This window comes from Salmo salar, chromosome ssa14 (genome assembly GCF_905237065.1).
Source record: "Salmo salar chromosome ssa14, Ssal_v3.1, whole genome shotgun sequence".
In the NCBI taxonomy this organism is placed as follows: domain Eukaryota; kingdom Metazoa; phylum Chordata; class Actinopteri; order Salmoniformes; family Salmonidae; genus Salmo; species Salmo salar.
The window spans coordinates 59,979,440-59,997,414 of NC_059455.1; the positions used below are offsets into that span (position 1 = coordinate 59,979,440).

General features: G+C 42.2%; 1 protein-coding gene across 2 annotated transcripts in view; it reads right to left on the reverse strand.

Moving 5' to 3' along the window:
• LOC106570060 (sialidase-1) overlaps positions 1 to 15,282 on the reverse strand; it is a 30,481-nt gene extending 15,199 nt beyond the window's left edge. The window contains exons 1-6 of one of the 2 annotated variants that reach the window (XR_001320609.2): positions 14,892 to 15,282; positions 13,136 to 13,325; positions 10,523 to 10,785; positions 8,681 to 8,863; positions 2,891 to 3,110; positions 2,509 to 2,733 (exon numbers count right to left, since the gene is read on the reverse strand). Coding sequence is in view for 1 of the 2 variants with exons in the window: in XM_014142008.2 (XP_013997483.1) it covers positions 2,513 to 2,733; positions 2,891 to 3,110; positions 8,681 to 8,863; positions 10,523 to 10,785; positions 13,136 to 13,325; positions 14,892 to 14,987 (1,173 nt within the window). In the remaining variant the exon portion in view is untranslated. Of the gene's footprint in view, positions 1 to 312; positions 2,734 to 2,890; positions 3,111 to 8,680; positions 8,864 to 10,522; positions 10,786 to 13,135; positions 13,326 to 14,891 lie in introns of those variants that run through there. The other variant, XM_014142008.2, reaches the window with a different exon arrangement.
• Positions 15,283 to 17,975: the final 2,693 nt, after the last annotated feature.

The following is a 17,975-nucleotide window of genomic DNA, read 5'->3' on the forward strand; positions in this document are numbered from 1 at the left end:
AACTGGATGGTCTTCAGGGTTGATGGGAGGGGTTGAGGGTAGCTGAAGGATGGGACTAAAAACAAAAAAAAGATAACCAATGTAAAATATACTGTGTCCGTAAAATGTATATAGTATGTATAAGCTGGAAGTAGAAGCCTAAGCGTTGTTGTCCATTAGTTTACTCCTATTATGGTAGGGGTGGTAGGGTTAGGGGAAAATAATTCCCCTTCATTGCGGTTCATTTTCAAATAACTTGTTTCATGTCTATGAATGCATTTGAAGCACTGCCGATATTAATAAGTATCTTCAGTAATGATGAATGCTGTTCTCTCCCCATTATAATTTTGCTTTAATGCATAACACAATACATTTTAGAAGACCCACTTTGGGATTCTACTATAAGATTCTGGCAACATTATCATATTAAGGCAACATATATTACTTCTATGAATGTGACAGAGATAATAAGAGCTGTTAAATTGATATTTGCAGTATTCTCTTTTATAACCTTATCTTACATCTATCTGTCGTCTTACATCGTAAACTGTGTTTATCATGGACCAATTTCTTTGCTCCAAAAGCTCAATTTGAATCTAGTGCTCACACACACAGCATGAAACACGAGTTGGCAAACTGTTCAGGGAAGTACAGAATACAGTACATGATCTACAGACCAGGGGATATGCCAAAACATGACAAGAGGCTTAAGAAAATGTAAAGATCTGAAACGATTTTACAACAGTATGTTTCCACATACTGTAGTTCAATGGCTGCTTTTAAACAGGCAGCCCAGTTCTGATATTTTACCACTAATTGGAAATATATCAGTACAATATCCAAACGTACATACAGAATATCATATTTGTACTCAGACACACATCACACTCACACCTCCCTTTATCACTATTTATATTGGAATTCAATGTCTTGATCAGAAAAACACATCTGAAAATGTTAAAACCACAAATCTTAGCTTCAAACATGAATTGAAAGCATTCTATTGAAGTTACACTTTCAGGAAAGGCAGAATAATAAACTTCGTAAGATATGTAGTCTTACAGTAACAGAAGAATATATGCAAAATAAAATACAAAATCAAGTGGACCTAAAGACCATAACATACGGCAATTAAACTTCTTGCCACAATGAGTTGCCATGCATCCAGATTGCATCCAGGTGAGCTGAGAGAAACAACTACAACTGCTGTGGACAGAAGTGTGCTAGATAGATGAGACTGATCAAATATGCTATAGAAACCAGAGGTAAATTGTCACTTTGTTTCACATACAAGGGGAGTGCCAGGTACTGAGTTGAGGCACAATCACATTTAATAAATGTTCAACTGATAGCGCAACAAGGGGGATTTCCATTACATTTAAATGACAGATCCCTGGCTCCATGGCTCAAAAAAAAAATATAATAATAATTTAAAAAAAAAGGGATTCAAAATGTGCATGTCATATTCTGACACAAGTCAATCCTTTACAGGTCCATTCCCTCAAAAACTATTGTCTCATCATAGACTTCTCTCATGCCAAAAGTTGGCAAGATCCATTCTGAAAGTGAAACCATTCTGTTATGGGCTGTGATGCATGGGAGCTAGATTTACACGGCGTTAAAATGGTCCTCCTCTAAACCTAGATATTTACTCTTTGTTCTAGTTTTTTGCCCTATGGAAATAGCACAGTTGCAAATGCTTAGTAAGTCTGTCCCAATATTTGTATGGCTTGGAGATGCATACCCCACCCAAACCTTTTTCCTTCCCCACATCACAACATAAAAGATGTGAGTGGGGGATTTCCTCCTCCCTCAGCTATGGGAGCCCCAGACAGGAAGCGTACACCAACATACCACCAATCATTACAGACTACCATAGCTTCAGTAAAGGACGGGACACCTGTGATTGGGCCATACTAATAAATGTACATTAGGCACCAAATCGAGGAAAACAGACAAACAGGGAGGGACTACCTGAACTTATCCAATAAAGAAAAGCAAATTTCCATTTTCCGTTGCGAAAGGTTTTTGCTACGTTTTGCCCTAATGAATAAAATCATGATGTATTTAAAAAGTCCACCTTAGGATAAAGTGGCACAAACCTGTCATTCTTGGTGCCATACAACAGCAGTAGTTCGGATTTCTCCAAGTCTCCCTTCACCTATCAAAATAAAGTTGTGCTGCAAAGTCCAATAAGTCCTCCTTCCTTCTTGAAAGAATCTTCAACATCCTCCCCCTTACCACAGATGAAATACCCTAACCACAGATGACATTCCTCAATCCCCATCCTAACCATAACTATTAAATGGATAAAAATATTTGGTATTATATATATATTTTTTAAAGCATCTCAGAGGAGGAGTGCTGATCTAGGATCAGGTCCCCCGTCTATATAATCTAGTCCATTATGAACTAAAAGGCAAAATGTATCCTAGTTCAGCATTCCGAGAGGCTTTGAGAATAGGGGCCCTGACCATGGACCAGTGGTTAGAAGCAGACTCTACCAAGTACCCACCCCCCCAGCCTTACTCTACTACAGTCCACCGTAGAGGTGGATCTTGGCAAAGGAGATGGTCTCATAGTAGTCCTTGTGGCCTTTCTCGTAGATGACGAAAATGAACTTCCTGTCCTCTGCGCCGCCGCTCGTAAGTGATGTCATACTGGAGTAGCCGCTTGGCCCCGCCCAGATCTGGACGGCCTTCTTCTCCCACGACGTGCCATTGGTCAGAGACCAGCGCAGGGTTAGGTTGACCCCTGGAAGAAAGGAAGGAGACAGACAGAGAGGGAGGGAAAGAAAGCGAGAGGGACAGAAAGGTTGAGGGTGGAAGTAAAAAATAATAACTCACCACTATTCCCCTGTCCTACCCACTCTGTCCACCAGAGGGCCCCATCCCCATCCCATTGTCCTTACTGTGAGTACTGTGAGCTGGGTTGGTGAAGTACATCACGCCTTCCTTCTGCAGCGCCCCTGCCGCTACCACAGGGTCTATCAGGGTGGAGTCAAACAACAGCTGCTCCATGGGTAGCGTCTCACCCCCGTCCAGGCTGCGCATCACCATGCGGCAGCGGCAGTGGTAGTTGTTCTGGTTGCGCACGTTGATGACGATGCTACCATCCTCCATCTCTACAGGCTACGGAGGAGAGGGGGGGGAGAGAGGAGTTTGATTGAGGAACTGAGGTGAGCCCGATCATGGGCTTTAAGTGATAAAAGCTAATACGGTGTTTCTCAAGCACTTATCATCAAGGGATACTGATGGTTGTTACTCAGATTAATTCATTTAAGTTGTCCTACAAGGACTAGCTACTATAGCTTTCCAGTCCCTGATACAAAAAAAGTTGAGGAACTGCATTGTAATCAGTATACAGCACTACTGCATAAAACCAGAACAAAAGCAAAGGTATCACAAGGTAAGCCGTCATTTTAAATAATAATTTTTATTTATTTATTTACACCTTTATTTAACCAGGTAAGCCAGTTGAGAACAAGTTCTCATTTACAACTGCCACCTGGCCAAGATAAAGCAAAGCATTTTGACAAACAGAGTTACACATGGAATAAACAAACACAGTCAATAACACAATAGAAAAGTCTATATACAGTGTGTGCAAATGAAGTAAGATTAGGGAGGTAAGGCAATAAATAGGCCGTAGTGGCGAAATAATTACAATTTCGCAAATAAAAACTGGCATGATGCATGTGCATGTAGAGATACTGGGGTGCAAAGGAGCAAAAAATATATAATTAAAATAAATAATATGGGGATGAGGTAGTTGGGTGGGCTATTTACAGATGGGCTATGTACAGGTGTAGTGATCAGTAAGCTGATCGGACAGCTGATGCTTAAAGTTAGTGAGGGAGATAAGTCTCCAGCTTCAGTGATTTTTGCAATTCGTTCCAGTCATTGGCAGCAGGGAACTGGAAGGAAAGGCGGCCAAAGGGAGAGTTGGCTTTGGGGGTGACCAGTAAAATATACCTGCTGGAGCGTGTGCTACGGGTGGGTGCTGCTATGGTGACCAGTGAGCTGAGATAAGGCGGGGCTTTACCTAGCAAGGACTTATAGATGACCTGGAGCCAGTGGGTTTGGCAACGAATATGAAGCGAGGGCCAGCCAACGAGAGCATACAGATCGCAGTGGTGGGTAGTATATGGGGCTTTGGTGACGAAAAACGGATGGCACTGTGATAGACTACTCAGCAAATAGGATGCAGAGTGTTGGAGGCTATTTTGTAAATGACGTCGCCGAAGTCAAGGATCGGTAGGATACCCTCGTAAAACTGACTGTGTTTGGCAGCATGAGTGAAGGATGCTTTGTTGTGAAATAGGAAGCCGATTCTAGATTGAATTTTGGATTGGAGATGCTTAATATGAGCCTGGAAGGAGAGTTTACAGTCTAGCCACACACCTAGGTATTTGTAGTTATTCACAAGAGAGAATACAGTAGATGGCATCTGTCAAACGAGTGATTTATGACCTATTTTATGGGTCATGTGGTTACGCCCATATATGTACATCCTGTCCTTCCGTTCTCACGCTCTCGAGTGAGTGTTTATTTAACCAGATAGTGCATCTGTTTATGTTAAAGCTTACATCTGTCATGATGATTGGTGTGTAGTGACCTCGTTGAACTGTGGAATGGGTTTGAACATTTCAAAGAGTATGGCCCCATTGTTGTAGTGAACTTAAATAATATGTTGTATATCAGGCTGTTGTATATGAAAACAGTAATGTCCGGGGGTATTGGAGAGCCGCAGTATAAGTAAGAGCTGTGAACACTACAAGCGACCTCGATAAACCCCAGAACACTAAAGAAGAAATTAAACATTGATTTTGTGATCACTGACACACACGTGATGATCGTAACAACGGAAGCAGGGCCGGTTAAAACATAGAGAAAGGGAAGAGTATAAAGCATCAATATATACGATGCTCCAAAAAAGCATTTTCTAAATATGTATAGAACCCAAATACCGCCGCAACGGTGTTGAAAGATCAAGTGTTGATGTCTAATGGACAGCTTTGGGGTTATCTGTTTGATTACCCGGCCTATAGAGTGAAACTCTATACCGTAGCCGAAGGAGAAGAATATACAGACCAGACTTTAGGAGTGGACTACAGGCTTGAAGACTGGCATGTGTTTCGCAAGGTGGTGTGTCCCAAACTGAGAGTTATCACAAAGGAGTATAGCTTGTTCACGGGCTACGAGACCCATTGGGAAGGTGCCCGACTCCTCAGGAAGAATATTAATTGGGTGAAAATACAAAGAAAGAATGGACTTCCATGTGTGTGCGTGGAGTTCTAGATCAGCAACGAGAAAATCCGCAACGATAACATCCGTGACTGGGGATTTTAGGTTGCGTATGCTTATTCCTTTTAAAAGTTGGGATATAATGGAATTGAAAATGTTAGAGTTAGTGGATGCTCTTTTTGTACAGCGCCAACAACGGCAGAGCATTGTTCAACTAAGGAAGTGCATGATATTTACGAAGCCAAAGGATTATGATTCAAAGGAACCCCCAGAAGGGTCATCCCCTGAAAAAAACGAAGTATGTGGCTGTTACGTTAACCATGCCCCGATACCAAAGGAATGGTTCAACAATAAAAGGGGTGACCATAAAGCCTCTGGTTCTTCATTTCAGCATATACCATGGATATTCATACCATCTCAGGACTCCGATACGTCATGGGTACCAGACCCTAAGTACTCTATGCCTCACAGCCATCCTTTCTACTCCCCCCATGCAAGCCCCCTGACACCCCCTACATGTACACAGCCTGAGGATGTGTTTGATGGGGTGGTCAGTACTATTTTTGTGGACACCATCAAGGCCTCTGTAGCCACACTTTTAGATGTGTGATTGGAGAGTATATAAGAGAAAAATGCCAAGGTTGTGATGACATCTGTGTTTATATGACCCACCCAAGTACCACTTCTTCAACCACTTTGAGGAGCTGGTGAAAAGACTGTGGTCCAGCCGCTTTATACCATCGATGGTCAGAGCCCTGGAGTCTATGGGTCTTGTGCCATCTATTCTCAGGGTTTACAGTCTAACCAAGTCTTTAAACATGAACTGAAGGAGGTGATCTACATCCACGAGAAACTCAAAGAAATATGCCACGCACTGGTGGACGACAACAAATACAATGAAGCTTTCCTGAAGGAGAAGCACCCAAGAAAGTGTAGACTGACGGCGGTAAAGAATTTTTTAATAATACTTTTCAGAAACTCATGAAGAAGCACAATATCGTACATTTTGCTACAGGTTCGGATTTGAAAACTTCAGTTGTTGAACGCTTTAACAGAACTTTGAAGGAGAGGATGTGGAAATACTTTACAGCTCACAACACCCATAGATATGTGGATATAGTTCAAGATTTAGTAAAGGGTTACAACTACAGCTACCATAAGAGTATACAGATGAAGCCCTCCGAGGTCTCTTCTGAAAACTCTTTAAGTCTAAAAATCTGTATGGTTTGTTCCCCCTTCGCCGTAAGAAAATAGATTTTAAATTCATGGTGGGGGACTTGGTACGTATATCCAAGTTGAGGGGTGTTTGACAAAAAAGGTTACAGCGTAGAGTTTCACAGTTACCGAATGTCTACCACGTATACCCCCTGTCCACAAGTTAAAATATTATGATGATTGGGAGCTTATAGAGGGTGCCTTTTATGAGAAGGAACTCCAGAAGGTACAGCTGGGTAAAGACAAAGTCTTTCACGTGGAGGAGATTCTGGATCAAAAGAGAGAAAAAAAAGGGTAAAAAATGGTTGTTGGTCCGTTGGAAAAACAGGCCCCGAAAGTTCAACAGTTGGGTATTAGAGGATGAGGTGGTGGCGGCAGTGGGGGTTAACTTAACTTCTTATGGGCAGGTGGGACGGTAGCGTCCCACCTGGCCAGCATCCGTAGCTCAGTTGGTAGAGCATGGTGTTTGCAACACCAGGGTTGTGGGTTCCATTCCCACGGGGGGCCAGCACAGAAAAAATAAATAAAACAATTTATGAAATGTATGCATTCACTACTGTAAGTCGCTCTGGATAAGAGCATCGATCGATCGATCGATAGATCGATAGATCGATAGATCGATAGATCGATCGATCGATAGATGATAGATAGATTCTTATGGCTTTCAAATCATCTCACCTGCAGACTTCCTCTTCCAGTGCGTACCCAGGCAGGGTTGTCCCACTCAGGGCCTGTTTGATCTGGCATAGCACCAGCCGTATTTTAAGCCACTCTCTCATCCGCAGCGCAGGAGAAAAACTCCCTGCTTTTGTTTGAAAAAGGGTGCCGTGGCCGCTGTTTGTGAAAATCTTCACCGTTGAATCGTCTGGTTGGAAAATGTAACCCATATGGCCGTCACTCATATCCAGCACTCCATTAAAACAAATCAGGGGCTTCCCAAAGAATGTCTTCGATTGTTTTGTCAATGTGTTCTTGACACGAGGAACACAGTACACCTACAATTTGTCTAGGAGACATGTTAAATTTCCTCTTTAGTGGTCTGGGTTTATTTTAATTTCTTATTTAGTGTTCACAGCTCTTACTTATACTGCGGCTGTCCAATACCCCCAGACATTACTGTTTTCATATACAACAGCCAGGCCCTAAGTTCACTACAACAAGGGGGCCATACTCTTTGAAATGTTCAAACCCATTCCACGGTTCAACGAGGTCACTACACGTCAATCATCATGACAGATGTAAGCTTTAACATAGTGCATCTGTTTATCTGGTTAAATAAGCACTCACTCGAGAGCGTGAGAACGGAAGGACAGGGTGTACATATATGGGCGTAACCACGTGACCCATAAAATAGGTCATAAATCCCTCGTTTGACGGATGCCGTCTACTGTGTTCTCTCTTCCACATATTCTAAGTCAGAACCGTCCAGAGTAGTGATGCTAGGCGGGCGGGCAGGTGTGGGCAGCGATTGGTTGAAGAGCATGCATTTAGTTTTACTTGCATTTAAGAGCAGTTGGAGGCCACGGAAGGAGACCCATCTGGAGGTTAGTTAACAAAATGTCCAAAGAAGGGCCAGAAGTATACAGAATGGTGTCGTCTGCGTAGAGGTGGATCAGAGAATCACCAGCCGCAAGAGAAACATCATTGATGTATATATTTGTTATTAAAATGACTTGCCTAGTTAAATAAAAGGTTAAATAAAATAATTATGAAACTAGTACCAGACTAGTAAAACTACAGACTAGTAAAACTAGAGGGTTGCCTAATGGCAGAGGAGGATCTATAGGAGGACAGGCTCATTGTAACACTAAATGAAATAATTTTTACATAAGTAATTTTTGCTATCGTTCTTTTTTTACATCGTTATTAGACAGTGGCAACGATGATGATTATGAACATGGTCTTTTGCCTGCTAATGCCTGCAATGCAGTGAAGAAAATGATATGACAACAATAACGTCTAATGTAACTGGCCCCTCTAACAGTACAACTGGCCGCAGCTTGGCCCCCCCAGTTGAAATGGTCTACAACCGCCACTGCATTGTAATGGCTGGAATGGAGTTAATGGAACAGAGTCAAACATGTAGTATCCATAAGTTTGATACCAGTTCATTAATTCCATTTCAGCCATTATAATGAGCCCTCCTCCTATAGCTCCTCCCACCAGCCTAATAACTACACGGCTATTGTACTGTGTGCCATCCTTTCATTCCTGCTCACTCCCTCCCTGGTTAGCTTTACCTGGCACTCATCTGGGTTGAAGTCCAGGTCTTGTTTGGGCTGGTTGTAGGGGATGCTCTTCAGCGCGGCGCCATTCTTCCAGTTTCGTCCGTGGTCGTCACTCAGAATGCAGAAGACCCCGTCACCCTCCAGGGTGCCATGTCCACACACCACCAGACGCCCCTTAGCAGGAGGGTAGTGCTTCTGTGAGCGGAGACATGGAGGGACAGTCAAAATAGTGTACTCTATCAAAGCACAACAGTTCAATCAAAACGACTGACCTTGGTGCATTGACCCCAATATTTATTACTAAGGTTTATTATTATACACAATATAAGGGTTAGGGTTATGATGATAGAAATTGGCCTCATAATTGACAACACAAAAGTAGGCTACGTCAGCAATGGAATCACGAGGAAGGAAATACAAAGGAGCTCTCGTCATAGGTCGGTAGAGAAGGCAAATAAAGAGGGGGAAACTACACTGAATAAAAATCGCAACATACAACAATTTCACTGAGTTAGTTCATATAAGGAAAATCAGTCCATTGAAATAAATTCATTAGGCCCAAATCTATGAATTTCAAATGACTGAGAAAAACAAGAGATGCATCAGTTGGTCACAGATACCTTTAAAAAAAAAAAGGTAGGTGCTTGGATCAGATAACCAGTCAGTATCTGTTGTGACCACCATTTGCCTCTCCTCCACATAGAGGCGTTGATTGTAGCTTGTGGAATGTTGTCCCAGTGCTTTTTAATGGCTGTGCGAAGTTTCTGGATATTGGGAGGAACTGGGATATGCTGTCGTACATGTCGGTCCAGAGCATCCCGAACATGCTCAATGGGTGACATTGTCTGGTGACTATACGCCCATGGAAGAACTGAGCCATTTTTAGCTTCCAGGACTTGTGTACAGAAGATCCTTGCGACATGGGGCCGTGCATTATCATGCTGAAACATGAGGTGATGGCAGCAGATGAATGGCACGTCAATGGGCCTCAGGATCTCGTCACGGTATCTTTGTGCATTCAAATTGCTATCAATAAAATGCAATTGTGTTTGTTGTCCATAGCTTATGCCTGCCTATACCATAACCCCACCATGGGGCACTCTGTTCACAATGTTGAGATCAGCAAACCGCTCACCCACATGACACCGTACACAATGTCTGCCATCTGCCCGGTACAGTCAGTTACAACACCAAACTGCAGTCAGGTCAAAACTCTGGTGAGGACAACGAGCGCGCCGATGAGCTTTGACAGTTTGTGCAGAAATTATTTGGTTGTGCAAACCTACAGTTTCATCAACTGTCCGGGTGGCTGGTCCTAGACGATCCTGCCGTCAAAGAAGCCGGATGTGGGGGTCCTGGGCTGGCGTGGTTACACGTGATCTGCGGTTGTAAGGCCAGTTGGACGTACTGTCAAATTCTCTAAAACGATGTTATTAACATTCAATTCTCTGGTAACAGTTCTGGTGGACATCCCTGCAGTAAGCATGCCAATTACACTTGGACATCTGTGGCATTGTGTTGTGTGACAAAACTGCACATTTTAGAGTAGATATTTATCGTTCCCAGCACAAGGTGCACATGTGTAATGATCATGCTGTTTATCAGCTTCTTGATATGCCACACCAGTCAGGTGGATGGATTATCTTGGCAAAGGAGAAATAAGCTTTTTGTGAGTACGGAACATTTCTGGGATCTTTTCTTTCAACTCATGAAACCAACACTTTATATGTTGTGTTTATATTTTTGTTCAGTGTATATGTATTAATTCAATTAACTATATAAATTGACTCTAAGAGCGAGAGGAATAAGGGGAGATGAAGAGAAGTCTGAAAGCCTTGGATGATGGTGACCCACCTGAATGCCGAAGCCGGGCCCAGGGAGGAAGTTCTTGACCCCCAGCTGGACCGAGAGGTTCCTTGGTGGGCTCCAGCGGAGTCCGTCGTCCATGCTCTCCACCAGCATTATACTGGCGGGGTCACACTGGTACTGGTGGAAGCACAGAGAGTAGATCAGTAGCACAGAGCCAGTCTCCTCATCCACCACCACTGAACCAAGGTTCAGTCCGTCAGCCAGGAAGCCATCGTTCACTATGAAGGTGGTGGGAGACCACGTGGCACCTAGGGTGGAGGGGAGATATAGAGGAGGGAGAGAGAGAGACAAAGGGAGGAGGAAAGTATCAGTCATAAGTAGAGTGCTGTAAATGAAATGCACTGGAGTGAAGATTCACTGATAAAAAGCAATGTCAATTCAAATACGAATGTCTGTGTTTCTCTGTCCTGTCTGAAATGGGAATATTTAACATAAAAGTTCATATTTAATTTCGAGTGAACACAATGTTTAGCATATTTGGAGTTTCTGTAATACATCATTTCCAGTGTACCATTTGTGACACTCAATGTGCGGGTTGATGGTCACTAGACTTGTTATGGATTATTCTCATATCTGTTGATAGTGGTTGATGCCAGACTGAAGGCCGCCGGGTTCCAAAACTAATGCAATCAACTTTTACCCTGTGCAAAATACGCCAATCCGGGCACCCAGGCCAGATCAATCAAATCCCCTCAAACTGCTCCTTTTCCCCTACCCACTCAGACCACCCCCAGACAGTCCTAGCAAAATTCTTGCATGAGAAATGGCTTTTTGCTTAGAAGCTAGCTTTGACCATTTTAATTGAAAACAAATCACAGTAAGGTACTTCAATTGTTACCCAGAAATGATTTGATATCCAGATAAAAACAGATCCACTGGAGCTTCAAGTGAAGATTTGCAGCTTTGATTTAAAAAGGTCCAATGTAGCCCTTTTTATTTCAATATCAAAACAGCTCTTACACTGAAAGGATATTATCATAATTATTCCAACATCAGTGTGGAAATAAATATAAAACAGGAAAATAAAGTTATCATCTGCAATGGGCCTTTAAGATAGAAGAGCCTGATCAGAGAAGGCCAGTTAGACATTTTCTCTGCTCTGTGCTGGAAGTGTCTTCCTGTTGCAGCTTGTAATAAACAAGATTGATTTATTTTATCTGCTACTGCTCTCCTTTCCTTTTTGTTCACCTGGAATTTCCTATTAGAATTATTCCTCACAAAACCCAGACAAAAAAAATACCATGTGTTGGGGGATTTTAACAAAATGTAATCCATAGAATATTCATTTTGAGGAAGGATTGTTGACATATATATCTAAAAGCATAATTGACCAATAATGACTCAAAGTTGGCATATTTATGTCATATTGACCTTACCCAGGCCTCCTTTAACACACTCCATAGTGTTTATTCTGTAGGTGCTACAAAGCATACAGTGGTGTCATAAAGCTTTACCGCTTGCTCTGTAATAGGAATGGTATTTTGATTAAACATTTTTGAAACATTCATTTATGAATATTGAAAAATATAAACATGAATATTGAAAAAAATGTATTGTTTGATTTTGCTAAATGTTTAATATATTGTTGAACATAATATACTCTACGGACATATCAAAAGTTCCAGAGTGGGATTTCTGATACTTGTAGAGTTATGATCCAATTTGTAAGCAGTAACAGAGTAAGGGCAGCAGTGAACTTTGAACCACAACCAAACCTCTCCTCGTTTTCCAACGTGAGCAACTATTGGGCAAAACAGGCCGGGTTGGCATAGATTGTTGACAACATATATTTCGTCTCCAATGTTTTTTGAAAACATAAATACAATTTGCACAATGAGCACTTGGTGTCTGTCAAATGCATCGTTACAGTCATTGCTGACCTAGCTAGTGAATTTGAGCCATATTAGCGTTGACATGGAAAAAAATAAAAAATAAAATAAAAATCGGTAAAAACACCTCAAAACAAGACATGGTATCAAGAACAAGATAAAACTAGCTGAAACGAGCCAATTACAATTCCCCACATGGCATGTTCTCATCATTGTTATGTCAGTCAATTAGCCCATGTCAGCAAAAAATGTTTTGATTTGGTAAGTCTAGCGGCCAGCTAACTATCTAAACTTGTAGTAATCATGGTTGAATTACCAAATGGGGGGGCCCCATTGATCATCAGATAGCATATTAAACTGCAAACATTTGTCCCCTCCCCATGGCAAAATGTGTACAGTTGCAGGAAATTAGCTGTAAAACTGCACATTTTTCTCTCCGACCGATAACAAAATGAGTATAATTGCATGAAATTAGTTATAATTTTGCTAAATTCTCTCCACCTCATGGCAAAATGTGTAGAATTGCAGCAAACTTGCTATAAAACTGCAACATTTTCTCCACGCCCCATGGCAAAATATGTAGAATTGCAGGATTTGTTTTGCTGTCAAAAGGCTTACTGACTGCATGTGGGTACGCAGACCTGTGAGCCACTGTGGCCCCTCACGATGTGGCCACATTTTTTTGGGGGGGGGTGGGGGGGGCTGCCAACCCCATCAAAGTTGCCCATCCCTGCATTACTGTGTCTGTCTGCTCGCTCTGCCTGCCTACCTCTGTCTGTGGACCGTCGCATGGCAAGGAACTTGGCCCCCACATCGCTGGGGGACTTCTTCCGGCCCTCAGCGAAGGCAAGCAGACTGCCCTTGGGGGTGAAGGAGAGCAGTGGGATCCGGTAAGTGTTCACCGCCCCTGCCCCGCCACTCACCCACAGCAACTGCTCATCATAGACCAGGGGGTCAATCTGGGAGAGAGAAAGAGAGACTTCATTTGGCTCACTGCTTGGCAGATGTAGCCACTTGCCAGGTTAGGCCAGGGGAAACTGAGTGGGCAAAAAGCAAACCGCAAAGTTCCCTCTTGGAAGAAGCTTGGATTTTAGCCAAAAATAACTGCTGACAGAGCCCATTATAAAAAGACAGCATGTGACAGTGACAGAACAAGATGAACAGGATGTGTCCATAAAAATAATTCTCTGTGCCACCCAAGTTCACTAACGTATGACATCATTAACTGTAATGTCAAGTGACATGATCCTTCAGAACAAGTGTTACTCTTGTTCACATATTGTATGCCACCAATTCAGCAAGTTAACGTATCTGCTATTAAAACACAGGATGGATTACTAAATGTAGAGGTGCAAGAGGTTATGTTGGATTGTTTAGGTCGCTTAGCTTTGCAACGGCCTGTTAGTGCAAACTTACAGCGCAAGTCTATTGCAGTGTTGGTTACAGAGATAATAGCCCTCGCGCCACAACATTATCACACCCAAAATCATTATACTGCTATGCGTTCTTACAGTAAACAATCTACAAAATAGATTGGCTATATCTTGCAAAGCTGTGTAGAATTCTGCACTGTATAGGAGACTTCACACTCAAGCCTACACAGCATAGCCACAGGAAGTAGGGTTGCTGAGGGTGCTAAGGCACCCCTTGAAAAATCAGAATAATAATAAAAACATCCATACAAAGTAATGCACTGGGCCTTTACTAGTATCAGCGGACCGATAGACATCTGTAGCGAAGGCAAAAATATATTTTTTAGACTCACTGTTTTCCCAAAAAAGGTAGTTATATAACTAAGAACAGAATCTTGCAGGATTCAATAGTTGGATGTAATAGTTGTTGCCCTGTCCCTTTCTCTGCGATTGTCATTCTGATGGAATCCAAAAAGAACAAAACCCTGTCCTCAAACATTTACATCAAAAGGTGCAAAGTTATGGACAAAGACACAAATCAACCCCATAAAATGTAATATTTTTCTTGATCAAATAACAGGGAAAACAACCACTTGTTGTGCAGTATTAAATGTATCATCCTTACAAACCACTTAATCTAAATGTACATTACTGTGTTGTACATAGGCTGGTCGTCTAGGTTTGTACCTGCAGACTTTCTGTCACCATGAAAAAACAAAAAACAAAGCACAATACAGTAATTGAGTACATCGAGACATCAAGTGGTTTGTGATGATGTGGCTCAGTTGGTAGAGCATGGTGTTTGCAATGCTGGGGTTGTGGGTTTGATTCCCACGGGGGACCTGTATGAAAATGTATGCACTCACAAGGAGCATCTACTACAATGGAAAAGGAATGAATAGACCATTACAGTTCACACATAGAAAGAAGTTACATTTGCAAAGTATTTCAATAACCCGGAAAACATATCAAGCTAGTATTTTTATACTCAACAAGTTCAGATTAACGGTTTTGTACAGATAATTATCAGACTCAAGCTAAAAATTCTGGTAAACACTCAGGAATACAACCCATGCCTTACAAACCGGTCAAAATACCTGACAAGTTTCCTACCTGGCCAAAAGAGGTGCATAGACTTGGCGATAGCACAACTGAGAAAAGTACTGCGAGTCGGCTTCGTACCCCCATCAAACCAGCCCTTGTGACCATGCTGTTTCAGTATTCTCTCGGCCGTTCTTTGACGAAGAACGTTGTGATACTATGGAATCAGAGCAAAACTGTAGACGAATAAACAGCAACCACTTCCTCCTCACCGAAACCATAAACACCGTGGTCATATGACTAACTTCTTCTTCTTCGTCGTCGTCGTCTTCTGTGGGTTTTATGGCGGATTACAACCCAAAAAGCTGTATTGCCGCCACCAACTGGACTTTTTTATTTAAGTAGGCAAGTCAGTTAAAAACGAATTCTTATTTACAATGACGGCCTACCCTCCAGCCAAACACTCCCCTACCCAGACAATTGTGCGCCGCCTTATGGGACTCCCGATCACAGCCGGTTGTGAAACAGCCTGGGAAACAAACCAGGGTCTGTAGTGACACTTCTAGCGCCTTAGACCACTATGCCACTCAGGAGGACTGGTTTTAATCACAAAAAATACAAATAAATCCATACATAATAGTGAAACTAACAATCCACCCCAATTAAAATAGTACATTGCCAAAAAACAAAACTTCCCACTTCTTCCTTCTTTTAATTCTCCATATCTCCCTTCTCAGGCTCTAGAACCTGAGAGAATGGTACGGCTTGTGTCAATATTCCAGTAACTCCTTCAGTGAGAAATCTTTCAGCACCAGGAACCGCTCCACTATGATTTCTATCTTCCTGGACCTTCTCCCCACCTTGGCAGTGCAATTAATTACCATAGCTATAAAGGCCACAAAGCCCACCTTCTTAACCTTTAAAATATCAGGATCCTGCTTGTGAAAGGCAACTCCTGCAGCCTGCAGTGTAGGCCTATCCACCACCCTGGACTCTTCAGGAGCACCATTCAAACCTTCAACCCTTTTCACAGCTGCTGCATATGGAATGCTCTGTACAACCCTGACTTTGGCCACCTCATTATCTATCACCGTTGTGGGGCATTCGAAATACGTGGCTTCATGGTTCCCACCACAATTGCAAAATGTCACATTTTCCTCACTTTTAAAAGACATAATGTGATCTTTTCCACAACTTGGACATATCTGCTTCTCTCTTCTGCAAACACCTGATACATGACCAAAAGCTTTACAATGATCACACTGCATCATTCTTGTGATAAATGCTCTGTTAAAATACCCTAACTGCACCTGAGTAGGGAGAGACTCCATATCAAAAAACAAAACAGATACTCTTCACTTTTTCACCATTCACCACACGATTCATCCGACGTGCTTCAATCACTCCAGGAATATTTTTAATCTCTTCAAAATCGACTTCCCACGAGACGCCTCAAATAAGCCCCTTGAGGGGTGCCCTGTTCCGAAGAAACACACACACACTACACTTCAAACTTATCAAATTGGTCAAGACACAATGCACGCTCATTCTGATCCACAGAAGCACAAAAAAATCTAAACAAGCCCGCACATGACTAACTCGTCAAATACTGCAAATAAATAAACAAAACTGCGAAGGGGGAAGCATTGAATCGGATGGGTATTTGCTATACCGAATAGCACTGACCGAATCAGATTGCATGTTCTTGCCCTAAAAAGTCTGCATTAACACAAATCTGAATTCAAAAGTTCAAGACTTTACTTTTTCTACCTTGAATCAATCAAATCAATCAAATGTATTTATAAAGACCTTTTTACATCTGCAGTTGTCACAAAGTCCTTATACAGAAACCAAGCCTAAAACCTCAAAGAGCAAGCAATGCAGATGTATAAGCACGGTGGCTAGGAAAAACTCCCTAGAAAGGCAGGAACCTAGGAAGAGAGAGGAACCAGGCTCTGACTGGTGGCCAGTCCTCTTCTGACTGTGCCGGGTGGAGTTTATAAGAGTACATGGCCATTAAGGCCAGATCATTTTTCAAGATGTTCAAATGTTCATAGATGATCAGCAGGTACAAATAATAATCACTGTGGTTATAGAGGGTGCGATAGGTCAGCACCTCAGGAGTAAATGTCAGTTGGCTTTTCATAGCAGAGAATTCAGAGGTCGAGACAGCAGGTGCGGTCGAGAGAGATGAACCAAGGCCATTATGCTTACATTGATTTTGACCTCAATGATACAGTTGAAGTCGGAAGTTTACATACACTTAGGTTGGAGTCATTAAAACTCGTTTTTCAACCACTCCACAAATGTATTTTTAACAAACAACAGTTTTGGCAAGTCTGTTAGGACATCTACTTTGTGCAAGACACAAGTAATGTTTCCAACAATTGGTTACAGACAGATTATTTCACTGTATCACATACACTAAATTGACTGTGCCTTTAAACAACTTGGAAAATTCCAGAAAATGATATGGCTTTAGAAGCTTCCGATAGGCTAATTGACATCATTTTAGTCAATTGGAGGTGTACCTATGGTTGTATTTCAAGGCCTACCTTCAAACCCAGTGCCTCTTTGCTTGGCATCATGGGAAAATCAAAAGAAATCATCCAAGACATCAGAAAAAAAATTGTTGCCCTCCACAAGTCTGGTTCATCCTTGGGAGAAATTTCCAAATGCCTGAAGGTACCACGTTCATCTGTACAAACAGTAGTACGCAAGTATAAACACCATGGGACCACGCAGCCGTCATACCGCTCAGGAAGGAGACGCGTTCTGTCTCCTAGAGATGAACGTACTTTGGTGCGAAAAGTGCAAATCAATCCCAGGACAACCGCAAAGGACCTTGTGTAGATGCTGGAGAAAGCCGGTACAAAAGCATCTATATCCAGAGTAAAATGAGTCCAATATCGACGTAACCTGAAAGGCCGCTCAGCAAGGAAGAAGCCACTGCTCCAAAACCGCCATAAAAAAAGCCAGACTACGGTTTGCAACTGCACGTGGGCACAAAGATCGTACTTTCTGGAGAAATGTCATCTGGTCTGATGAAACAAAAATAGAAATGTTTGGCCATAATGACCATTGTTATGTTTTGAGGAAAAAGGGGGAGGCTTGCAAGCCGAAGAGCACCATCCCAACCGTGAAGCACAAGGGTGG